This window comes from Teleopsis dalmanni, chromosome 1 (genome assembly GCF_002237135.1).
Source record: "Teleopsis dalmanni isolate 2A chromosome 1, ASM223713v2, whole genome shotgun sequence".
Taxonomy (NCBI): domain Eukaryota; kingdom Metazoa; phylum Arthropoda; class Insecta; order Diptera; family Diopsidae; genus Teleopsis; species Teleopsis dalmanni.
In genome coordinates this window covers 80,985,675-81,011,773 of record NC_051846.1, presented here as the reverse complement: position 1 = coordinate 81,011,773, position 26,099 = coordinate 80,985,675, and the positions used below count along the sequence as shown (strand labels likewise).

The following is a 26,099-nucleotide window of genomic DNA, read 5'->3' as shown; positions in this document are numbered from 1 at the left end:
AATAATAAATAAGTGCAATAAATAAATAAATATTTACATAAGTGCAGTGCAAAAAATTCCTAGGAAATTGCAATTTATCTTACCTTAAAATACTCGAACTCGCACACGGCTTATATTGATTATTTAAATTCACTTCAAAATTTGAGTATAGGACTATAGACATTTAAAAAGCAAATAATAAAAAATAAATTAAAATAATTTTTATCTTACTTGTAGAGTTACTACAAATAATAGAGGGATTAAAACTTGGGAAGAACTAAATCTTAAACATTTTTTATTCGTATAAAATTAAATGTACACATTTTTAGTCATATGATGTAAATCTTACATTATATCAATTGTTTCTTCATTATTTATAACTTTGGAAACCAAAAATAAAAAGTATCTAACCAAACCGTAAATTTGAAGAAAGTAGCTTTAAGAAACACACCACTGAATTAAATTTGAAATTTACAAAATAACATAAAACTTAGAGATTTTAAACAATTTTTTGTTATTTATAAACAAAGGATGTAGGATTTACTCCTTTAACAAAATACACAAAACTTTTTATTCTCCTGGCTTGTATGGAAAACACATAAAGTTCAACATTAAAAGCATAAAAAGTAAGGACTAACGCAACAACTTATAAACTTCAAGCCAACAAGATATTTTTCCTGTAATAAAGTATTAAAAAAAAATATATATACAAAGAAATGTATATAATAAGTGTGTTAGTCTAAAAATTAAAGACTTCTAAGGAAACATTTATAAACAAGCAAGTTTTCGAGAAATTTTTAGATTAGAAATGTAGTTCTGTATATTCTTATTATAATTAATTTGACAGTAAATTTATTCAATTTACGCAAATAAACCTAAACATAATCAAAATCAGTTAGGGTCGTATAATCTACATGACCTTCAAATATCTAATATTTCTTCAATCAATATCAATAACAGTCAAAAACAATAAAGGTCCGATTTGTATAGCCTATATCTATTGCCTATCAAACCAAAAAATTAAAAGTCATCAGTTTTAGGAATTGTTCCACACGCTTGTTCAAACATTTATATCTGCTAGAGACTTCAATGCAAATCGTACTCACTGAGGCTTATCACACCAAGAGGACGTGAATTGTTTAAAACTATGCAGGCTAACAATTTGTTTCACACATCAACTGGTGAACCAACTTACTGGCCAACATACCACAATAAAGTTTCAGACGTGATGGATTTTTATATATTTAAACGCATTTCTAGCTCACTATTATCCATACATTCCAGTTTAAATCTTTCCTCAACCATTCTCCCCTTATTATGGAAATGAACTCAAAAATCTTTTTAAATAACAAAAAGCCTCGATTATACAACAAAAGTACAGATTGGAAGCGATATGAAAACTTAGAGAAACCCTCAGGCAGAACAAAAACAAAAACATTGAAGAATACCTATCTGAATTGTCTCCCAGTGAAGCTACCGACTATTCATTATGGCAGGCCACTCACAAGCTGTATGGACCAACGCCACACGTTCCATCACTTAGAATGTATAATGAACAGTGGAATAAATCCAAGGCTCCAAACCTTCGCAGAGCATCTCCAAGGTGTGTTCCAACCATACGCGTCCAGAAATCACGAAAATGACGAAGAAATGACCGCATCAAATGTATTTTCCCGTCCCAAACACCAGAATACAAGAAATTAAATAGACAATTAAGACCTAGATTAAAATCAAAAAGGCTCTTGGATACGATTTGATCTCTGGCAAAGTGTTATCAACCAACTTATTAATAATATTATTAGTCAAGGATACCAGGGTTTGAATTGCTGTGCACGTTTTATTGTTGCATTTGAATTTTACTTATTTAATTTTCGTGGTCAAAAATAATTGCTAGAAAATAGTCACAGCAATTTAAACCCTAAAGTATAAAGTAGCCTAAATTATTCTGATATCAAAACTAGATAAACTATTGGAGTTAATTATATCATAAAGGCCTATAAGCTTATTTCCAGTGCTTTTAAGGCAAAGCATTTTAACCATATAATTCAAATTCGATAATTCACTAATTTCTGCTCACAAATTCATACAATTTCCTGCTTATCAATATACAAGACATGGTATAGAAATCGAGTACTGCACTGCACCGTTCATCGACATAACGCAAGTTATGGCACAACGGACGGCTTTATAAACTGAAATTGCATCTACTACACCGCATTTACCACATCCGTTAATAAACTCTTATTTCAATAACCATCTACACTGTTCACAGCTGATTTAGCACTTAATCCATCAACGTACACGGCAACCTTTGCTAATGACAGAGATTTTATTCAAAAATACTGCTGCTGCTCCATGGTATGTCCCAAATAGTACTTTACACCATGACCACCACGTCCCATCAGTGTTTGAAACAATACAAACAGTGAGCAAAAACTAACAAACAAGGTTATCAAATCACCCAAACTCAAAAGCACACGAGCTGTTATCAGATATCAACCATTCACGTCGACTAAGAAGATTTTCTATTTCGGATCTGCCAAATAGAACCCAAAATACGTGAATCGTATTCGTTAACTTACTGATACTAAACATTTATAGCCAACTACTTATTCATTATTAGATGTAATTAAATCTTTAGCGGTGTTTCCTACTGAGTGTCCCGCACATGTCTACACATATCATATTATGCATATATATTATCTTTCATAGATGATATATACAAATAATAAATTAAAATAGTAATACTAATAGTTGAAATTTAAAAGACTGTTTGTCGTTTTAAACACCCAAATTAAATACTCTTAATTACTTGACAAATAATTTAATTACCAGGATTTTAAGTCATTTAAAGTATAGATTACTAATTTAGCTTAGGCAACGTTTATATACTATGGGTTGGCTATTTTCTTGATATTTAGAAACCCTTTTAAGCCTGAAATCTGCCTTAAGTCTTTTTCTTATTTTTTTAATTAATTACAATATTAATTACAGAATAAAATAAATATTCTTTTAACGAAATTAAAACTTTTATTCCATTAAACTTTCCATTATTACAATCCCTTTATGTAGAACTTTTAAAAACCCTATACCCTATAAAATGTAAGAAATATGTAATTAATTTTAATTAAAAAATTCCGCAACGTGGAATGAAATAAATTGAAATACAAAACTTGAAATGAAGGCAAGGATCCAGAATAATGTCCTTGTGGTAGAAGTCACTATAATCATAAAACTGTATGACAGGAAATATAATTTCCTTTTATTTTGTCCATTTTAAATATTGTGTCCGCTGTGAAGGAAACATGAATCTCTTCAGTGCAGAACGATTCACTTTCTGCTGCAATCACTTAAATGCAACTCCACGGGTTACTCTCGACCATTAAATTTTCTTTGTTGTTCTTAGTATTTTTATAGGAAGCACTTTCTCATTGTTATCCTGCAATCTCTTACTGTCTTTATTTTAATACAGCATATTTTTCGTTAGAGTGATAATCTCATATACTGTATAAATTTTAATTCATTTCTTTTGTCTAAATATTTTAAATAAAAAATTGAATGCTATTGTCATTGCAATTTACATTAATCAAAAAGATATTGCATTTAAGATGATATTAGAAGCAATGGATAAAATTATGTTGTCTTGAGACTACAATAGATCTCTCTATCGTATCAACGTACATTCATAAGAGATAAACAAAGTACAAAAAAGTTTTAAAATCCTCATTCACTAAGATGTCTGCGATTCTTATTGTTATTTTTTTCGAACCACATTTAGACTTAAAAAGCAGGCACATAGAGATAACAAAAAATGCGCAATGGGAGGGGAAGGGAGAAGGTACAGAATAATGAGATGAAAACAGGGAATCTGGAAGGGCGGGAGGTATCGAACCGAACCTGGATCCAAATGCAACAATCACGCCAACTATACGAAATGATATCATAAACTATGTTTTGGGAAATAGAACTGCAGTTACCGGACATGATAGCTTATTTACAAGTAACGAATAATTTTTAATTTTACGCGTTAATTGGATTGTCTAAAATAGAACAATTCTTGCCACACTTGGAAGATGTTTCTTAACGCTGAAGTATTCAATTGGATGCCTGTTGAGAATCTTGCTATAATACAACCGTGATCTCGAAAAGAATACTGTCTCGGTATGGAGTGCAGAAAGTTCTTGCCTAAATATTAGATCATACTAATATTATCTTTATGCGGTAGGCACCATCATTGTATTTATGAAACGAAAAAATCTATCGACATATGCAAGTATGGGATATAAGTGCATTCAGTTAAGTTTTGACAAAATTGGATGTTAGACGAGTGCATTTCGCTGCGATGTAAGGTTCAAACTGATACAACATAAGACACAATATATAGCTCGTTTAATTTGAATGTCTCTAGCAATATGACTATAGATATCTACGGTCGAACTATGTATTATTCCAAAGTGATGATGTTGATGTATTCGTTAAGAAAATTTTTATATATCACATGAGTTTACACTTTCATCTTTGTTTATGTAATTAAAAAAACAATAAATGTATTAAGACTAGTTATTAAAAATACGAGTTTCAATAATAATAATAATTCAGTATTTAGAAATTAAAAATTCCTTCATTAAAACTTTATTAATATATTATATACATATCTAATACTATTAAGATAGTATCGGAATACACACTGTGAATATATAGACAATTTTATTGACTATGGGCAAACAAACTCCACGAACGATCGGGTCTACGTCCCGGAGTCACTCGTCATCAACGACGACCAAGAATCGCTCAACATCCCCCAATGGGACTTCACAAGCAGGTATGTGTTCGTTGACATATGTCGTTTATTTGTGTTTTTCCCACTAAGAAGCAAGTCCCGGCCATCTTGCTTCTTATGTTACTTCTAATGGCCGGTGTTGAACCTAATCCTGGTCCAGTCGGACCTTCCACTTCAACTTGGCACTGTTCTGTCTGCCACTCTATCATTCGCAGAAATCAAACATCAGTGAAATGCAATAATTGCAGTAACTGGTGTCACTTAAATAATTGTTCAGGGTTGCATAGCCATACTGATTGGAATCCTGCTTTTAGAGGTGCTTGCTGTCCTCCAGCCCCTCTACACAGACAATCTCCTTCTTCGTCTACTTCCGGCAGTCCTTTTCCAATCAATACCTCTTCTAATTCTCTCACCACTTGGCTTTGCACTGTGTGTACATAAAAGAGTAATCTCTAAGAACACCATCTCCGTCCGTTGCAATTCTTGTAACGGCTGGTGTCACCTTAGACCTTGCTCCGGATTGGCCTCGCATCATGGTTGGAATTCAAATTTCATTGGCAGTTGCTGCCAAACTCCGCCTATTATTCCACCACAAAACCACTCACACCCGCATCGCTCTAGCGTAGTCTCTGTAATTAATAGTTCATCTCCCCTCAAAATTCTACAGTTTAACTGTAACGGTCTAAGAGGGAAACTGTTTGAAATTGCAGCATTCATGACCTCCAATAACATTGCGGTAGCTGCACTGCAGGAGACTAAACTATTGCCCAACTCCTCTCTCTCTCTCCCCTCAGGCTTTACACTCATTCGTAAAGATCGACCTAGGGGCGCTGGAGGAGGCGTTGCTTTTTTGTTGCGGGATTCAACATCTCATTGTGAGCTTACTTTGCCCCCGTCTAATGACGAATACTTGGAGGTTATAGGGTTAAAAATTTTCATTGGTAGGACTTCAAGGTTCCTTGAACTAATCAACATCTACCTGCCACCCAACTCTAGCTGCCCCCCGCAGCACACCCCAAATATTTCACATCTTCTTGATGGGGATTCGCGTTTTGTACTGGGTGATTTGAATGCACACCATTCTCTGTGGTTTTCCAACCTACCAACTGATCAGAGAGGCTTGCAATTGGCATCCCAAATTGATGAATCCTCTTTTGGTGTTCTAAATGAGGACTCCTCCACTGGGGTAACGCCGACTTGTTCCAGCTCTCCTGATGTCAGTCTCGCAAGCCCTAGGCTTCTCGCTGCCTCGAATTGGAGTGTTGACATAGCTTTAAGCTCAGATCACACTCCCATCACAATTTCTATTCCATCAATCGAGGTCCTCGCGGAGACTGACAAGAAAACCTACAGAAATTTCAAAAAAGCGAATTGGGCCCTTTTCAAAGATATATCTGAACGCGACTTCAGCAACATTTCTCTGTCCTCTGATTTGAACAAGGCAGAGAAACAATTTCGCAGCATTATCATTAAAGCTGCAGCCACAGCCGTCCCTGCAGGTAGATATAAAACCATTAGACCAGGTTTTCCCAGCGACGCTGTGCCTCTTGCTGAAGAACGTGATAATCTTCGAAGATTAAATCCAGCCAATCCACACATAAAAGTCCTGAACAATAACATCCGTAAAATGGTGGACGATCATCGTCTTAGTAAATGGAAGGAACATTTAGACAATTGCGATCTTCAAAATGGTAAATTGTGGACTACCATTAAAGCTCTTTCTAATCCTTCCCGTTCCAACAACAAGGCGATATCATTTAATGGGATCACCTTCCCTGATCCCAAGCATTGCGCCCGACAATTTTGTCGTCTTTTCGTGCCCAATGCTTCTGCTTCTCTTGTTTCACGCAGACAGAAACGCACTTTTAGGAAGCCACATTCCGACGACACCACGCTGCTCTCCTCGGATGATGTACTTAATACGATCAGACATGCCAAAGCCTCGAAAGCTCTTGGTCCTGATGGCATTTCCATGCTCATGCTCAAGAATCTCGGGACCTTTGGTATTTCAGCTCTGACGAATATTCTGAACTCTTCCATCAGTTCACACATCATCCCTAACATTTGGAAGACTGGTAGGATTATTCCATTGTTGAAACCAGGTAAACTGGCAGGCCTAGGTGAATCATACAGACCGATATCCTTGCTATCTCCAGTAGCCAAAGTTCTGGAGTCTCTAGTTCTCAAGCAAATATCCCCTCATATTCATCTAGCACCTCATCAACATGGTTTTCGTAAACGTCACAGTACCACCTCAGCTCTTTGTGAGATCACATCTCAAATTTCAAATGGCTTAAATCAAAGTCGCCCGTGTGAACGCACGGTGCTGGTTGCCCTTGACCTCGCAAAAGCATTTGACACAGTCTCCCATAGGACGCTGTTAGATGACTTAGCCGAAACAACTATCCCTGACTCTACCAAACGATGGCTCTGCAACTACCTTATTGGCAGATCATCCTTTGTTGACTTTAGAGATAATGTGTCTAAGGCTAGGAAATTGAAACAAGGTGTTCCCCAGGGCAGCGTTCTTTCACCGATCCTCTTCAATTTATACATGTCTAAACTCCCGGACCCCCCCGAGGGAGTCAGAGTCATTACCTATGCAGATGACTGCACTATTCTTGCTACGGGCCAGGACCCTTCAATATTGTGCAACAGGTTAAATGCATATCTACCATCCTTGGCAACATGTTTGGCTGATAGAAATCTTCAACTATCACCAAATAAATCTTCTGCCACCCTCTTTACTTCCTGGACTAAAGAGGTTTCCTTGACTCTGCCCATAAATATCGGTGAAATCAGGATCCCTACCACCACCAAACCAAAAATCCTGGGTGTCGTTCTCGACAGTATGCTGACTTTTTCTGCACATGCGTCTGCTGTATGTGACCGGTTGAAATCGCGTAATAATGTGTTAAAAGCTCTCGCAGGTTGTTCATGGGGCAAGGATAAAGAAACCCTACTGACTACATACAAAGCAATAGGACGTCCTATTGCGGCCTATGCAGCTCCAGTATGGACCCCACAACTCTGCGAGATGCAATGAACTAAGATCCAATCATGTCAAAACACGGCATTGCGGGTTGCAACTGGCTGCCATAGCATGTCGCATGTCGACCACCTTCATGCAGAATCAAAAATGCTTCTTGTAAAAGAGCATAATCAACTACTGTCCAAACAATATCTTCTCGCGTGCCACACAGATGGTCATCCAAATGGCGTTATGGCTAGTAGTGCCCTCCCTCCTAGATGCATTCGTCGATCTCTCCTCTCTTTTAATAATTCTATCGACGCATTTTGCAACGGAGCTAACATCAGTGAGGTCGAATACAAACGTGGACTTATAGCCCTCCACACCGATGCAGTATCTTCTTCGAGACCTAGGTTGTCTAACAACAAGGTTCTTAATAGGCCTCCGCCTAATATCTCCTCGGATGAACGTTCGCTACCTCGTGCAGCAAGAACTGTCCTTGCTCAATTGAGATCAGGATATAGCCGAGTGCTAAACAGTTACTTGTCTCGCATAAATACGTCCATCCAAAACGTGTGCCCAAACTGCAGCGCTTCTCCCCATGACGTCGCCCATCTGTTTTCATGTCCTTCTGCACACACTAATCTTCGTCCAATTAACCTTTGGACTCACCCCATTGAAGTGGCCAGGTTTCTCCGCCTGGATCCAGGATGAAGGTTCATGTACATTCCTTATCCCTATTCCTCCTCATCCTTCCTCCTCTCCCCCTTGTCTCTCCTACTACCCATCTAATCTTTCCCATTCCCTACTCATGTAATCGTGTTTCCTTTCATGTTTATCTGCTTACAGGTCCCAGCGGGTTACTACAACAACAACAACTATGAGCAAACAAAGAAATGTACATAAAGACAATTTCCAAACTTAAAAATTAATGATATAAAAAGTTTTTTATTTAATTTTTTTTTTATAATTAATTTTAATGCCAATATCAGTGAAAATTGCACATAATAAAATTCAAATTTTTTTTATTGTTAAGAATACATTATTTTATTACAATAAAACTATTATTTTTTTTTTGAAATTTATATGAATTTCTATAATAAAAACAATATATTTAGTTATATAGTCTTCTTCTATATAAAATATATACATATAACTAAAATAAAAACAGTTTTTATTGAAAATTCACTTTAGTCATAAAACATTAACAAATAATCAATAATTATTAATACAATATATATTTAGAAAAAGTTAATTTATTTCTTTTATTACGAATTCTTCTAAAAGTTTATCAACACAATTTTCAAAATACCTCTTAAATCAATAAATCAAATAATTATTAATTCTATATATAAGAAATGTTTGCCACTAAGAGACATTATTCAATATTTTTAATTATTTATTTACACCAATAAAGTTCTATAAACATAGGATTACGTATATAATTTCGAAACAATATCAATTTTTATCATTTATATAAATAATATATTCATAAGAGAATATTAATACGAAATATTATTACTATCCAAAATTTTTATTAATATTATATTCTATAAAAGAGATTACTGAAACAAATACAGAAATAAAGTTGTTTATGATAAAACATTCAAAAACAATAAAATTTTAAAAAACCAAATATATTTTATAATATATAAGTATATTTCGAGAATATTTTTATAGTTTTCTTTGTTACTATAAAATATGAAAACAAATTTAATTCTAATTGTCTGGATATGCGTTTTTACATATTATTATTATTATTTCTTTATATATACCTATTAATTATCTATATTAAATAATCAACTTATATTTGAATTTATAAATTTCAATTTATAAATTCTTCTTCTTCTTCTTCTTCTTCTTGAGTTAGTGCTATTACGCACTTTTACTCTATAATGGCGGGGGGGTTTATCACTACCCCACACTAGGCTTTAACTAGGCTAAAAAATCATATCATTTATTTGTCTTTTAATTGATGACGGACCTTAAATCAGCATATCTTCCTGAGAGTCCAGAAGTGGACTTGAGGATTGTCATGGCAGGGTTAAGTAGCGTATCAACTTTAGTGAATAATTTTAAAGCTCTGTCTCTGATATATTTTTTCACTGAGTCAATCCTAAGATCTCTATGTATGTCCGTTGATCTAATGTACCATGGAATCTTAAACAGTTTTCTTAAGGCCAGGTTTTGAGCTATCTGTAATTGCTTTAAGGTGGTATTTGAGGCTTTGCTATATGTAACACATCCGTACAGAATTGCAGGTCTAATTACTTGCGTATAAAGTAACTTTCTGTTTTTAAAGTTGAAGTGATAATTATTAAATTAAAACCAACTTAAACTTTCTTTTTATCAAAGTCAATATGTAAAACTCATTTTAATTATGGCTTTATAGGTTTGCCTTAATCGTACTCTAATTACCCACCACAATTTTTCAATTTTCCATTCGGAGAAGCAGTACGTTTAAAAGTGATTTGGAAATTCTCAGTAACAATATAATCGTCTTTAAATATAACAATTAAATTGAGTTCAAATTCTGAAATTAAAAGCCAACTTTATGCAACAAAAATTAATGCGATATTTTTTTACTGACCTATTTTAAAATTTTTGGTTATCAGAGTTGGACAAGTGAACAATCGTGGTAATACCATGTAAATAGGAATTTCTAATTTTGGGCAAATATTTCCATCTACTATTTGTAATGTTTGTATTTCTGTTGCATCCTTTGAATAGCCCTCAGCACAACCACATGTCTCCACACGTACCAATTGTAATTCAATGGACTTAATAGCGGCCTCTGTATGCTGCACAATAAACTGCAATAAAAAATTATATATCAATAAAATAACAAATTTTAATAATGGCAAATGTAATTACATGTCCTGTTAAAGGCTCGGTGATACAACATTCCGTATTATCCAACTTTCCTGTTACAAGAAAACGTGGTATAGATATACGTTCTTTTGCTGTTTTCTGCAATGTTTCTGGACTAACACTGAAGTTAACTTCCGAAGATTTTTTTAAATCGGTGGCAGTCGGTTTATATTGTATACAAAATTGTTGCGTTTTCTGTAAGGATTTCGCTAAAAAGCTACGTTTAACATCACAACGTAATTGATAGTTAATATTTATGAAAACTCCGTGATACGTTTCATACAGAATGCGTGGTTCTTTATTGCACGTTAAAGGAAACTCAAAGTGAAATTCAGAGATGCCTTGTGCTAATTTACCAGGTGCAGCTAATTCCAATGTATTATTGAGCAAAGTTATTGGCTTAACGGAATTATAAAATGCATCGAAAAGCCCAACATTTTTAGTACTCAACTGTAAATTAACCACTCCTTCCAGAGATAATGTAACTCCATCATGTTTTGCTTCGGAAGGACAATTAAATTGCACACAACCTGATAGAATTTCCTATGACATAAAAAGTCAAATTCCATAAATACAATTAAATTCAAATTTAAAATTTTTTAATTTTTAATTTACTTACACCTTCAAAATATATTTTATTTTCTCGTTTAAGTTTAATTTCAAAATTTATTGCAGTCATTTTAATAAGAAATACAAAAAATTCTTATTGTGGTATTGACATTGGCTCAGCAGCTCATTTTTTATTTACATTATTGAGGCTGTCAAAACAAATTTTTACAGCGGCTCACTCCCACATCCACACCGGCTGGTTGAATTTGTTGTTTTTTATGTAATACAGAACTAAGCATGTCACGAAATTTGGATGCTGAGAGAACGAACCCCTGTTTAAAGGTTAATAAAATATATTTTTTTGTGTTATTTGATATAGTAATTTAATAAACAGGAACAAGAACTGTCTTTTAAATGTTTAAGTCAAAACAATTTTGAACATGAAAAATGTGAGGTTTATTTCGCCAACTATAACAAATGCAAAGATTTTTGGGTAAGTGTCCGCATTTTATCCACTATTCCATATCATTTGTACTACTTTCAGAACAAAGTCAGATTAGAAAGAAGAAGAAATGGCATTGAACCTTATTTGCCTCCAGTAGAAGATCGAGCAAGAATCAAAGCAGAATATATGAAAACAAAGCCCCAAACTCCTTAAAACAACAATAAAATTTTTACTACGATTTAAATTATATTATATATTTCAATAAATAAAACATAAAAATTTAAAGTCTGAGAAAATGTTACTCTTTAACTCTTTTTTGTTCTTCATCGCTATTTGCAATAGTTATGTTGGGTAAAGCTTCTTCTAACATAGCACATGTAAGTTCGAACTCAATAGATTCATTCCGATTGCTAACAATGAGTAACTTTAAGGAGCTTAATCGATATAAGCATGAAAGGCCTCTTGCAGTGATTTGTGTACCAGAAATGTCCAAAGTTTCTAGTTGTGGGTATATTCCTCCAGATACACGGTCTAAGCACCAGTCATCAAACGTTTTCACATTGCGAAAAGAAAGAAGCTTTAAAGAGTTCAAACAACGTATATTTTCAAGCCCTTCGTAATATAGTGTCATGTTATCGCAACGTAAAGCCTCAATTTTGTACAAAGGGTCAAATTTATTAGGCAAATCAAATTCCTGATCTTTATTAGCACGCATCCAATTAGGACTATGCGTGAACTTAACTGTACCTCCTCTAAAGAGTATGAAATGTGCAACTGCTAAATCTGACCCAAGTATTTCATGACGTAATGGCACATATTGTTGCATATGTCGTTCCACAAATACGTTACGCTTTTGCCACCAGGCCTTTATTGCTTTCGGTGTCCAATTTATAGGATTTTGCATCATTATAATAAAATCAGAATTACTTTCTTTATTTGAAAACAAAGCCATCTTACTGGTCCAATCTTTCGGGTCCTCGCCAACTGGTGTTCTCCATTTCAAAGCAACTTTATCCGTTTCTAGCTCGCGTTTTAATCGCTCAATATTAGAATCTTTAATATTATGTTGATCTGCTTGTGAGTAGTTTCGAATTACTGATGTACATCTTATTTGCGAAGCTTTGGCTCCAATCACAAGCACCGACTTCAAGTTCTTCAGCATTCTTTACTTTAAAAAATTACAAAGATTTCAAATCATTATGAATACAACAAAAATTAGCTACTTTAACTGGAACATATGACAATACAGCGGCTAATTTTGACAGTACAATACTGCCAACTTAATCTCTTGGTAATTATCATTAATTTCATATAAACAACAGAAAACAAAATAAGTTCCATGTTTAAATGTTTTACTCACATAAAAATACGACTAAGGTCGTGTGCGAGTTAGGCTAAGTTGATGCTAAACCAAATGGGAGATTTTTTGGGATTTTTTGCACTGCACACACTCCCATTTGGTTTAGCATCAACTTAGCCTAACTCGCACACGTCCTAAGTTGTGTTCTAAATGTGGGAAATTCTAAGTTGTGTCGATAATGTATTGATGTGTCAATACGTGTTGATAAATGGCAAAATGTGTGCAGTGCAAAAAATCCCAAAAAATCTCCCATTTGGTTTAGCATCAACTTAGCCTAACTCGCACACAACCTTAGTGCAATTGTTCTATAGTCAATTTTTCTGTCTTCTATGAAGACTTTATCCACAAAATTAAACAAAACACGTTAGCTTACTATGAAGCGCTTTTCTAGAACTGAAAACGCATTTTTTGATTTTTTCGTTCGACACGTACTTCAGCATAAGAATGCAAAAAGATATATGATCTTATGCTGACGTAGTGTCTGGAAATTGGTTACATATCGCATTTTTTATTATTAATATTTTTCAATTGATATGTTAAATAATATGTGATAATATTATATGATAAATAAAATAAATAAATATGATAATATACATTAAAAAAATATATTATCCACTGACACCAGTAAATCCGCAGTGCTTCAATGTTTACGTTGTTAAGCTATTTGAAATAAGGAAAAAGCAAATAGTTATGTGTTTTAAATTACCGGGCTTCAGCTCGTGTTTTTAAATTCATATATTTATATAATAACTTGTATTACATAAAAAACAAACTTAAGATTAAATAAAAATATCACAGTTGTTAACTTACGTAATATATTTTATTAACAGATATTTCAGACTACTTCGTAGACCATCTACTGTGTTATTACAGTTATAAAAAAAAATTTTAATGTCAAAAGTCATATAAATAATAAAATAAAAAAATATGAAAAAGAGGATAGTAATTTTTAATACGAATGGCAACCAGTGTTGTCTTAGTCAAATATATTTTTATGTATTTCTTACATATTTTTAGATGTAGGGCGACTATTCAGATCATGTTTATGTCCAGCGATTCCCGTTCTTTATGTGTTGTTTTGTTGTAGCATTTTGATTTTTGAAAGTTTTCGGGGAAGCTAGGTATGCAAATGATTGATACATAAGTTTTGGGTTCACCCTTCGATTTTATACTTTCAATAGCTTTTGCTTTTTTTTATCAAGGATTTTATAATGTTAATTTGGAAATGATTTTTGGTTAATATAACAATAAGTGTTTCTTCATTTTCCTTATGGAAAATTGAATCGCTTATGTTGAACACTCGTCTAATTAAGTTTAATGCAGTAATCCGCACTACATGGTACGGATGTTGGAAGAGCTTTTATAAATTTGAGCTCATTAACAATAAATCAGCTCATTTAAAGTGAAAAATGCCAAATGCAAATCATAAAAATAAATTTTCCATAAGGGAAATGACCGAAATTTGAAGCATATGTCATATATTTTATATGTAAAATGTAAATAAACAACAGCTGAGCTGTAAACAAAGGCACTAACGAAGAAAGCATATAATAAAATCTTTGCTTTTATGAATTGAATATGTAATTGATATATAAAATGTGTATAAATGATTTAATATATCAATTGTATAATTAATTTTTATGTGTACTATATTTTTAAGTTGCATCAACTACATAAATGAGTTCATTATAAAGTGAACGTACGCTCATTAATATAAATGAGGAAGTGCCTTAAAATAAATTTCCCACAAGGTAACTTACCAAAATTTAACATATTTATCATTTGTTTTGTTTGAAAAATGTAAACTTCACATAAATTTGCTTATTAACCTAGTGTTAACTTTTAGCTTTTAATTTTAATAAAAATGTTGAAATAATTAAAAAAAGCTATGTGCTGCAGTGTGCATTATGTATAATAACAATTTTCAGTTACAAATATCTTTCTTGAAAATTAAAATATTTTTAAACTTAGTATGCTGGCAATGCTTTTAAAATTTCCCTAAAGCGAATCCGCCATTTTCTTAATGGAATTTCCTTGCTTTGTCTGTCAAACGTTCAAGAAATTATTCATGATTTTGTTGTAAGAGTGTATAGAGAAATAGAGCATGAGTGAATCTGAAAAAAGTAAAATTTAAAGATTGAAGAAAATTTTAGAAACTTCAATTTAGTTTAATAATATTTTAAAAATAGTGTATACTTAATTCAATAATTTAGTTATTTGAACATTGCACGTTATTTAAGAGAATTTGCAAAATTTTTGGAGCTGTGGCGCACTCAATCCAACGGAATCGCACACTATGTCGGGCAGTGAGGATGGCCAACTAAAAAGTCCAAATGAAGACAGAATAATAAGGTGATTAATCTTATCAAAAAAATCCATGGAAAATTGCTAATATTAATTCACATTAAACTAATTACATAAAAAGGAAGTAATTTTCCATGGACTATTCATGATTTTTCTAAATTGAAAATAATTATTTTCTTAGGAAAAAAGCGAAATTTTAAAATAAAACTCGTGTGTAATTATACAAATATTAAGATTAAGTTTATATAATACGAGATTAAGTCAAAGATAATTTTCACAAAAACTATTTAGTTTGACAGCTTAATTTTGTGTATATAGTATTCATATATTCATTTTAATTCCTACGTCATTATTTTCCAATATATCATTGATATTCCCTTACAAATATTTCCCATCCTCCATTAGGTATTTTTTTATTATAATGATTTAAGAAGAATTTTTTAATTTACTTGAATTTTTTCATTGCAAATAGGCCTAAAAGTGTGTACTTGTCCAAAGACCGATGCGCGCGATGGCCACCTATAAAACAAGTGAAGTTTAAAAAAAAATCATAAATAATAAATAAAAAAAAAATTTGTCAATAAAAATTAAAACAACTGATTTCAACTAAAGTTTAACGTTTGAAAATCGAATTTGTCTGCCTAAAATCAAATTAACTCAAATCTGTATTGGTAAACACGTCGCCCCAACAACGGTTCCAAAACGACAGACAAGAAACGCTCTATCTTCGAAGTCTGATGAATACGTTGGAATTGATGGACGTTCTAAAATAGTAGCCAAAAAGAAATGCACATGTTGCTTGTTTGTATCTACATACAGCAGCAGCACGTGGCAGAGCAGACCTCAGCGTAACCAACCGCCCCTTTTCACAACAAAAGCAGTTTATTGCGCAGCTTGCATATTTTGCACCATATGGTTACTCGGTTGACAGTATTACTGTTGGTGGTAAATTGATTTCTAATATTTACATTTTTTAATGCAATTCTCTTTTTTTTACATTAAACAATTCTTAAAACTGTTTAACTAACGTCAAACATATCAAATTGAACATTAAATCTTATGATGTGTGGATATTGATTTACTTTTTCAACCTGCGGAAACTTATTTGGAATCATTTTTTATTTAGCAAAAAAAAAACAAAAAAAAAAATATGGAAAACAAGGTAAGTGAAAATACGTACCATTCAAATAAAAAATCTATATCTGTATTTTGCTCTTTCAAGGCTGGGATATTCAACATAAATACAACAAAAAATGTTTTGCACAAGATTTTAAATTAAATTGTTTTTATCATTATATGTTGCAGATATTATTATATCATTTTATTTTTGCTATTATTTAGCAATTTTAAAATAACATATTTCCTATTAGTAAAAATATTATTTCTGCATCACTTTTTTGCTCTACCGTTGTTATGCATCTTAGTGTTTTCAATAAAGTAAACACAAATAAGATTGTATATAAAACTATTTCCTTATAATTAATTAAATATATGCAAATATAAGTACATAATATAATTTTGTAAACATATATAATAATTATAACATGTATAGTTGACTGTATTTTATATGACATTTCTTTTTGAACGTATAGGTTTCTTTGATGTTTCAATATTTTATTGTTTCTGTATTCATTCTCAAACAGTATTTTAAGTAATTTTTTTACTTCTCTTTCCTTAAAATAGAAATTGTTTAATGCAGTATAATATAATATTTTTTCAAAATTGCTTTTTGTTTTGAATGTATAACAAGCAACTTCATATAGAAGTATATTTCATAAATTAATTGCATGATACAATTTTGCTCTTAACATCTATGAATTTCTTGAATTAACACATGTACAACATAATCTCTCTTTACTTAAAAAAATTCTTCAAACTTTTTTAAAATGGTTATTGAATACAAAAATATTTACTTTCCCTTTTACCAAAAGCTAAAAAAGTACATATTAATTTAATGTGATTAACAATTGACGCAGTTATTAATTTAAATAGTAAATTCTTCAAATTTTACTAATTCCCCTACCACTACTCACATTTGGAAGTTTACTTTTCATTCTTACTACTTGCTTTGTTTTTACTCTTGTCTATAGGCCACGTTCATTTTAGTGATAGTACTTACTTTTATGGTGTAATATACAATAGATTTAATAAAACATGCTTATTGTTTCTACTTATTAAATTTTTATTATGCACAGATAGCACAGATTACTATATAAATATTTTAAAATTGATCTTGGTTGAGTTCAAAAATCGAGAAACTCTTTTCAGATAAAACTAAATTCAAGCCTTTGTTATATAATATATGCTATAATTTTTAATAGTTGTTGTATGCACACTAATATTCAGAAGTGCAGCTTATTCTAATTAATATTTTGCATTTAGCAAAACTCCAGAAAAATGTGCGAATATAAAACTCAAGTACGGCTTTGGGTCAGTTGGTTAAGACAAAATACAAGTTTGATTCCTGGTACTTGCAGTCTCGAAAAACTATTTTCGAATAATTAAATACAAGAATTATTTCCAAGAACACTTATGATGGATATTTGGCAATACTCAAAACAGCTATATGGTCAGCCAAAAACTATTAATTAAAAATATATAAGAATGAATTATTGTTGTTGTAGTTCACTACTTTTCGAAGAACCTTTTTATTTTGCATTTTTAAATATGATATTAACTCAACTTTTATTTAATTACGAAACTAAAACGTATATTAATATCTAACTTTTAAATAGCAAGTCTATTATATTACTTCTTTTAAAATAGGAGTACTCACGATGTCGAGTAAAATGCTCGGTAATCGAATAAAATACTAACAGTGCTAAATAGTAGCTTCACATAAGTTTCATTACTGTTGTTTTACATTGTTCTATTATTTATTTTTCTATTATCTCATATAGCAAGTATGAGCGAATTTTTAAAATCTTATACTAAATTCAGAATAGAACTTATTTATATCATTTTCAACAAACAATTTTTCAGTCAATGTGAAAGGTTTATTTGAATACGAATCTTTTAGTATCATTAACTAAATCTGTACCTATCAGCCCGGTGTTTTTTTTTTCTTTTTTTCTATAGTAAGTAATTCCAAATAAATTTCCAATAGCTTTACCGAAATAATATTTTAATTGAACTCTAATAGAATAATAATAATCTAATATATAATATAATAATAATCTAATATATAATATAATAATAATCTAATATATAATATAATAATAATAATATATAATAATAATAATATCTAGAACTCTAAAAGAATAGGTTTGGTCAACTTGACTTTACTAAAGTGATTAAATCAGATATTGAAAATGTCTCAATAAACACAAAGCCATAATTTCTCATCTTATCTTGCGTAAATTTCCTATTTGATATAAGTGAATTACGAATTAAATCTCTTCACTGCACTCACTTATGCAGTCAGTGCTCAACCACAAATTATAAAAAAAAATAAACCAGAAGACCAATCCGAATTGCCGCCAGTGTTGTGAATCTTTTAATTAGTGCAATATCTGCTATGAATTCAAATTCATTGTAATTAACTCAAATTCATTGAGTTAAAAATTACATTAAAAACCCATTTTAACCAAAATCTAAAAATGAAATTATAACGCATGTACATGTTGCGAAGTATTAAAATTTTTTATTAAGGAAAATTTAGTTTAGTAATTTAATATGGTGTATTTAATATATTAATATAAGATAAATATGATATATGTCCTCATTAGCAATCTTATATATAAAATGTTATAATTGCTCCATTTTCTTTTTCGTGTTTTTAGTATAATGCTAATGTTTGTAAAACCTATTCTTAAAAATCTAGGTAGAAGTTTCTTAATCTAATATAAATAGTAAGCGCTTTTAACGTAAATGAAAGAAATTAAAGTATTATCTAATCATTTGTAAATGAATATTTTAACTTATTTACAAAAGATGTATCATTGCTACATTTATTCATATTTGCATTAAAGAGTCATTTAAATCATTTGTTAAAAATTCATTCTCCATATTATTTCAGAAGATAATTAACTAATTCAGATTGTAAAAATGTTTGTAGTAATAATAATGTAACTCATTCAAAAACATTGGGAGTTGATTTTATTATTTACTAATTTTATTATTTTACTAATTTTATTTATTTACTAATTCTATTTATTTACTTATTTTATTTTAAACAAAATTCATTGTTTAAAGATTGTGCAGTTGTTTAATTTTTGTATCTAAAATGTCCGATATCTTTCACTATAAGTTATTAAATATTATTGTTGTTGTGTCAGTTAGAAATGATGAGTGGCAAATGTTTGTGCCATGAGTTATTCCGTGATGTAGAATCAACTTATAGATATTTCATGGTCCATAAATTGTGGTTGATATGACTTCATTATAGTTAGCTTTGTACATTTACACTATGAAAATTAATTTGAATACGATGATTGTAAATGTAAATATAGTATAATAATTTCACTTATACTTAATTTAATTATCACAAAATCATCAAAATATTTTCTTTAAATATTAAAATAGAAAATATCTATAAAAATTATACCAACTGTGATATACTTAAATGGTAATCATTATAACATTCTAAATAAATATTCTTATAAGCGTAATCAGGAATCAAAATTCTTGAAGCTTTATTAAACGATTAAAATATGTAATTTCCAAAACGCTATTGCTTGAGTCATAACATCTACAGCATTGCATATAAATTCTATATAATCTTGTTTGTTGTGTATAGAAAGATACTTTATAGTTTCAATATTTATATGATTTTAACGTATATGTTAATAAAAGAAAAGCTAACCATCATGGATTCCCATTTATACCAATCATATAATTATGTCTAGCGTTCTATAGATACTAATAATATTCTATAAAAGAATCTATAAGATCTTATGGACAATTGATTATTAAGCTGCCTAACATAATACTTTCAGTCTAAATATAACTTGCTAAAACTAAATTAAGTACCTGCTTCAGTAATTTTTCTTAGTTAACTTCTCCTAACTCAATAAATTGATTTTTTCCAAAACAACTTAATTAAGTTTTTAACTTACTATTAACTTTCAAAAGTTTCATAAGTCACTACAAATTGAATAATAAAAGTTTTTTTATCTAAATATTATATATTTATATGAAATATAATAAATTAATATTGCTAAAACTTTACTGTATTTAGTAGAACATAAATGTTATATGTGGAAATTTTGATTTGGTTTGAATGTAGCGGTTATACAATTCATTTTTATATAGTCGGTAAATTCTTAATCAAATCATTATTGGACGACTATAATCTTCATATATTACTTTCTATATATTTTTTAATTAAATTTCCTTGTTTTTATATTTGGTAATATAACAATGTACTAAAAATAAATTTCATAATGTTTATAAATTTTTTACACAAGATCTAGGTTCAAATTCCATAAAGATCTGTTCTAAACAGCGCTTTAAAAAATGGTTGTTGGTACTGTCTCATAAATAAAACTTCAAGCGCTCCATAATTTTGTCAAATTTATTGCTAAACAAACCTATGTATATATGCTTAACTCTATCTATCTAGAACCAATATATCTATGCATGGTTTGCGACCAACCAAATTAACCTAACTTATTAATAAGGTAATTTTTTATCGCAAAGATACAATATTGATTCTTTGAGATATGTAAACGTATCGTGTTAATGTTGAAACAAACATGAAACATTTAAATATTCCAATATACCAAAGCTAAATGCTTTATTTGGCGGCTACACCAATTAAATCCCCAATAAACTTTCATCAACTTGTACAACTTTTAATCTTAATCCATTCATCTTCATATATGAACCAATTCTATAATAAAATAAGTAAAAACTGTCCAATTTGAGCTGATTGATTAATTAATTTTCTTATTATATTTAGGCATATTTTGGTTAAAATAAATACTTTTAATATGTTATATCAATATAACGTAAGTTTAGATATAAATTAAAATAAATTTTTCTTTTTTTTCTTTACAACAGTTAAAATGATTCCGAAAATCCCAGGTGAAAAAGTAAATTAACATCGATAAAATTGTTCAATTTTAAATACAAAAGAGTATATATAAAAGGTATATAACATTATATGGCCATTGCTGTGCAAACGTTATTAAATAAAGTACACATACCTCTGGAACAGGAAACAAATTAATTCTAGATTCAGTAAAATATGGGTTTATTTATATATATTATTCAAGTTATAGAAAATTTATAATATTTTATATTGCAAATGTCATTTTTTTTATTTCTCTTTTTTTTTTTTTACTTAAAATTTAGTGCCGATGATGATGAACATGACACTGATTCATTAGACATAAAGCCGCCTCAAGCATCTGCTCACGCACGTGATCCTAGTGGAACGAAAAAGAAAGATAAATCAAGCAAAGATAAAAAACATTCCAAAGACCGCAAGCATAAAGATAAAGAACGAGATAGAGATCGAGGTGATTATAGAGAACATCGAAGGGAAGAACGTAATGATATTGAGCGTTACTATCAACGTAACGCAGCCTATGAAAGGGAAGAAACTAGAGAAATGATGTCAAATTCCGAACGACGTTATCAGAAACATTATGATAGAAATAGTGATGGTAATGGTCGAAGCAACTTGATGGGTAGCAGTGGTAGCCATAGTTACCATAACCCTTATCAGCATGCACAGTACCATCATCAATCTCAAATGCATCTTCAAAGACAGCGACAGGACTACTATGAACGTAATCAAGTCTATCATCATATAGGCAGCAGTACTGCCGAATATCACAATAATCGCTATCATAAACATAGTACACACGTTGACTATATGCAAAGTGATATTGGCATGGAAATGCAAAGGGATCGTAGAAAGTATGAGTATGATCAACAAAATGATGCTGAAAGTTTAGAACAAGATTTGCGTTCGCGTTTACTTAGTAAACGTCATAAATATGTGAGAGGCAGTGAAATCGATGATACCTATGAACGAACAGAACATGATAAAAATGAACGCAGTTATGAAGATCGTGAAAGAAATGCATTTAAAATGGAGAAAAAATCGCGCAGAATCAAGGAAAAGTCATCAAGTGTAATTGAAGTAATCGACAGTCCCGAAATACATGAAGAAGATTATCAGAAGCATAAACATAAAAAGCGCAACAAAAAACATTCGCATAGTTCTGCGGAAAAACATAAAACGCCCGAAGACCCAGAATTATTAGCAAGAAGAGCTAAACTCTTGGCAGCTGAACGGGAAATTGAGAAACGTAAAGAAGCTGCGCGAGAAGAATTAGAAGCACGCAGAGAGATGAGAAAGGAACGTAAAGATGCGCTTAGCCCCACAACGGTAGCAGCTAATGTGACTGCTGGATTGAAAGTAGTCAAACGAAAAACTGCCGACATTGAGATTGTCGAACGAAAACGGTCAAAAAAATCTAAAGAATTTAAAAATGAGGATGAAGATGATAGCAGTGAGAGCGATGATGACGATGATGAAACTGAAGATGACGATGAGAGTGATAGTAACAGTGATAACGAAAGTGATTCAGAAGAGGAAAGTGAAAAAAGCTACAAAGATGTGAAATCAAAGAAGGAATACAAAACTGATGATAAATATAGTACGGAAAACGATGTAGATTTACCAGATAGTCCTATGTCAATAGGTGATTTGTCAAAATCACCGAAACGCACCAAACGGAGAAAAAAGGATCATACAAAACATACAGAAGACGTTATAGAAAGGCATAAATCAGATACTTCAACACATTCAGAACGTTCCTGTTCTGCTTCGCGTTCACCATCCAAATCACCTCAATCCGCACATTCTTCTAATCATCGATCGCGATCATCATCTCGTCACTCTTCACATTCTCCATCACCGTCTTCAAGATCGAGATCTCGATCTGTAGGTTCTCGTTCGCGCTCACGTAGCCAGTCGCCATACAAATCACGATCACGTTCTCGCAGTGAGGAGCGTGATATGAAACTAATGCAGGAAAAACCAGAGTTAAGAGAAAAGGAAGAAAATGCAGTAAAAAAGAAACAATCTACTATTGAAAATGAAAATGATTCGCCGATTTGTGACGATAAAGGTGTACGACTGCCAAATTATTTTCCTGGTGTACAAGGCTGCCGTTCCGTTGAAGAATTTCAATGCTTGAATCGCATTGAGGAAGGAACATATGGTGTTGTCTACCGAGCCAAAGATAAACGTACAAACGAAATCGTTGCTTTAAAACGACTCAAGATGGAAAAAGAAAAAGAAGGTTTTCCCATCACTTCCCTGCGTGAAATTAATACTTTGCTCAAAGGACAACATCCGAATATTGTAACAGTGCGCGAAATAGTTGTTGGCTCAAATATGGATAAAATTTTTATCGTAATGGATTATGTTGAGCACGATTTGAAATCTTTAATGGAAACAATGAAAAGTAGAAAACAAGTATTTTTCCCAGGTGAAGTTAAATGTCTTACTCAACAGCTTATTCATGCTGTAGGTCATCTACATGATAATTGGATACTTCATCGTGATTTAAAAACATCTAATTTATTACTTTCTCATAAAGGTATTTTAAAAGTCGGAGATTTTGGTTTGGCACGTGAATATGGTTCACCGCTTAAAAAGTATACGTCACTTGTAGTAACATTGTGGTATCGAGCGCCTGAATTATTATTATGCTCCCCAGAATATTCTACTCCTATTGATATTTGGTCAGTTGGATGTATTTTTGCTGAATTTCTTCAAATGGCACCACTCTTTCCGGGAAAAACCGAGTCTGAAGAACTTAACAAAATCTTTAAGGTAGAAACAAGTAAATATAATATTTCTTCAAATACTAATTTTTTTTATTTTTATCATTGCAGTTACTTGGTACCCCAAACGAAAAAATTTGGCCTGGTTATAAAGATCTACCTCTTGTTAAAAACTTACTCAGTCAAAATTCGCAATTTGCGGATTATCCAGTGTCCAATCTGCGCAAACATTTCATTGACAAAACTAGCGAAGCTGGCATTTCTTTTCTACAAGGTCTCTTAACATATGATCCTAAGCAAAGACTGAACGCTGAGGCAGCTTTAAAACATCCATACTTTAAGGAACTACCTTTGCCCATCGACCCCTCAATGTTTCCAACATGGCCAGCCAAAAGTGAGCTTGAATCACGTAAAGCTATTGCTTCATCCCCAAAACCACCACCAGGTGGTTCACAATTTAAGCAATTGGGGCGCGACGATATTATTACAACTGGTAGTAGCAAAGTGGTGTCGGGAATTATAACTGGTAATAAAAAAACGGCATCGAACACTGGATTCGTATTAAATGCAGGTATAGATCAACGGCAGTTAGCCATGGGCCCTGGTTTTAGCTTGAAATTTTAATCATTTACACTACTAGAGCTTACGTAAACTTCTAAAAAATGTATATCTAAAAGGATCATAACATATAGGTACACAAAAATTTCCATTTTTGATTAAGTTTCCTATTTCTGTTATTGTTTTATAATTTAAGAATTATAATTCGCTGGAAGCATTTTTTAAATTTGTTAAAAATATCATTAAATATAAATATTTCAAAACTTTTCATTACAAAAACCTCCGATTAATCTACAGTAAAACAATAACAATAATTTAAATGTATGTATATAGTAACAAGAAAATATATATAATATATAATTTTTTAAAAAACATGAAAATATTGTGTTATTTTGAGACTAAATTATTTATTGCAATAGTTCTTATCTTTTTACAAGAAAAGAAATGTACGTCTATTGAAGATGATCAGAACGATTTGGAAGGACAGCAGAAATTACAATAAAAAAAAACAAATTGAAATAGCAAATAAGTATTAAATTCATGCCGTAAATGTAAGTTCATTAGTAAACAACAATAATTAAAAATAAGACTTTAAAATTACGTTAACATTTTAGAAAAATAATAATTTTTAATGAGATATATTTGCGTTACTCGATTGGAATAATTAAAATTTGTGAGGCAAATTGGTTAAAAGAAGAAGAATAAGTTATGAAAAGTTGAAGCATCTTCTGAATACAGAGTATGTAATATTAATTTTATATGATATGGTATATGTCGAAATACATGTTTATTTTTGTATTAAATATTTTTTGTAAGTTAATATTTGTTGAAAATATTATGGAATCAATAATTGTCTTAGACCCTGATCAGAAGCGAAGCGTCGAATGGTTCAGAGTGTTCACTGAACAAAGCTTCCTTTTTAAATCTTTTTTTTATTAAGTAAATAATCTCGCTATTTTGCTATTTAACATTTTTTATAATAGCTTTTCCAAACATATTAACATAAACACAAAACGTATAATATAAACAAAACCACACATACATATGTTAGTTATACCCAACATTACTTATAATTAATAAAGGAGAAAACACTTTCTTCTTAACATATACTAAGGTTTAGAATAAAAACTGCACCGCGCTGCTTACAAAGCATGCAAATTAAATAATACTCACATTGGGACTATGTTCAATATTGAATAAATACAAAACATACAAACAAATATAAAAATAAAAGAGAAAACAAGCCCCGCAAAATATGTACGTAAAATAATCATAACTCTTAAATTAATGCGTGCAAGCGGTTCAATAAAAAAAGTGAACCTCCAATGTTATGCAAAGTAAATACAAAAAAGAAAAGAAATGACTGAGCGAAAATCACTTTACATTTGGCGAGAGGTTCAGTCGACCAAATTAAACCCCAAGTTCATACAAAGCGTGCAAATACAATCAAAGTCACGGTTGCTGTTTTATATGGTTCAATAAAAAAACTGAACCGCTCATAGTAAATACAAAGTAAAAGAGTAAATGAATGCAT

At 31.1% G+C, this 26,099-nt stretch overlaps 4 protein-coding genes and 1 long non-coding RNA gene across 6 annotated transcripts; 2 read left to right on the top strand and 3 right to left on the bottom strand.

Annotated features, from left to right (window-relative positions):
* Positions 1-10,035: 10,035 nt before the first annotated feature.
* LOC119668439 (vacuolar protein sorting-associated protein 26C) lies at positions 10,036-11,283 on the bottom strand. The gene is made up of 4 exons (XM_038077935.1): positions 11,221-11,283; positions 10,605-11,144; positions 10,321-10,543; positions 10,036-10,263 (listed from the first exon to the last, which is right to left on the bottom strand). Exons 1-4 carry the CDS (start codon positions 11,278-11,280, stop codon positions 10,145-10,147), a joined length of 942 nt encoding a protein of 313 aa, XP_037933863.1. The 5' UTR covers positions 11,281-11,283; the 3' UTR covers positions 10,036-10,144.
* A 4-nt stretch (positions 11,284-11,287) lies between these two features.
* On the top strand, positions 11,288-11,849 carry LOC119668441 (coiled-coil-helix-coiled-coil-helix domain-containing protein 7). The gene is made up of 3 exons (XM_038077937.1): positions 11,288-11,492; positions 11,545-11,643; positions 11,695-11,849. Exons 1-3 carry the CDS (start codon positions 11,448-11,450, stop codon positions 11,806-11,808), a joined length of 258 nt encoding a protein of 85 aa, XP_037933865.1. The 5' UTR covers positions 11,288-11,447; the 3' UTR covers positions 11,809-11,849.
* On the bottom strand, positions 11,834-12,849 carry LOC119668440 (distal membrane-arm assembly complex protein 2). Its single transcript, XM_038077936.1, has one exon. The coding sequence runs from the start codon at positions 12,755-12,757 to the stop codon at positions 11,894-11,896; it is 864 nt and encodes a 287-aa protein (XP_037933864.1). The 5' UTR covers positions 12,758-12,849; the 3' UTR covers positions 11,834-11,893.
* A 2,130-nt stretch (positions 12,850-14,979) lies between these two features.
* Positions 14,980-15,726, bottom strand: LOC119668245. 2 transcript variants are annotated; one of them, XR_005251475.1, is made up of 3 exons: positions 15,642-15,726; positions 15,152-15,275; positions 14,980-15,069 (listed from the first exon to the last, which is right to left on the bottom strand). It is a non-coding gene; the product is annotated as an uncharacterized LOC119668245 (long non-coding RNA). The 2 variants fall into 2 exon arrangements; XR_005251474.1 differs by lacking the exon at positions 15,642-15,726 and adding an exon at positions 15,373-15,461.
* LOC119668244 (serine/threonine-protein kinase PITSLRE) lies at positions 15,226-24,775 on the top strand. Its single transcript, XM_038077692.1, has 3 exons — positions 15,226-15,307; positions 21,557-24,056; positions 24,119-24,775. Exons 1-3 carry the CDS (start codon positions 15,252-15,254, stop codon positions 24,629-24,631), a joined length of 3,069 nt encoding a protein of 1,022 aa, XP_037933620.1. The 5' UTR covers positions 15,226-15,251; the 3' UTR covers positions 24,632-24,775.
* The last annotated feature ends 1,324 nt before the right edge of the window (positions 24,776-26,099 follow it).

Coding starts and splice junctions, on each gene's coding strand:
- LOC119668439 (XM_038077935.1), bottom strand. CDS start 11,280: ATGACTGCAATAAATTTTGAAATTAAACTTAAACGAGAAAATAAAATA. Junction 10,544..10,604: donor CCGAGCCTTTAACAGGACAT/GTAATTACATTT, acceptor TTTTTATTGCAG/TTTATTGTGCAGCATACAGA. Junction 10,264..10,320: donor AACCAAAAATTTTAAAATAG/GTCAGTAAAAAA, acceptor TTTTAATTTCAG/AATTTGAACTCAATTTAATT.
- LOC119668441 (XM_038077937.1), top strand. CDS start 11,448: ATGTCACGAAATTTGGATGCTGAGAGAACGAACCCCTGTTTAAAG. Junction 11,493..11,544: donor GAACGAACCCCTGTTTAAAG/GTTAATAAAATA, acceptor TTTAATAAACAG/GAACAAGAACTGTCTTTTAA. Junction 11,644..11,694: donor ACAAATGCAAAGATTTTTGG/GTAAGTGTCCGC, acceptor TACTACTTTCAG/AACAAAGTCAGATTAGAAAG.
- LOC119668440 (XM_038077936.1), bottom strand. CDS start 12,757: ATGCTGAAGAACTTGAAGTCGGTGCTTGTGATTGGAGCCAAAGCTTCG.
- LOC119668244 (XM_038077692.1), top strand. CDS start 15,252: ATGTCGGGCAGTGAGGATGGCCAACTAAAAAGTCCAAATGAAGACAGA. Junction 15,308..21,556: donor AATGAAGACAGAATAATAAG/GTGATTAATCTT, acceptor CTTAAAATTTAG/TGCCGATGATGATGAACATG. Junction 24,057..24,118: donor AACTTAACAAAATCTTTAAG/GTAGAAACAAGT, acceptor TTATCATTGCAG/TTACTTGGTACCCCAAACGA.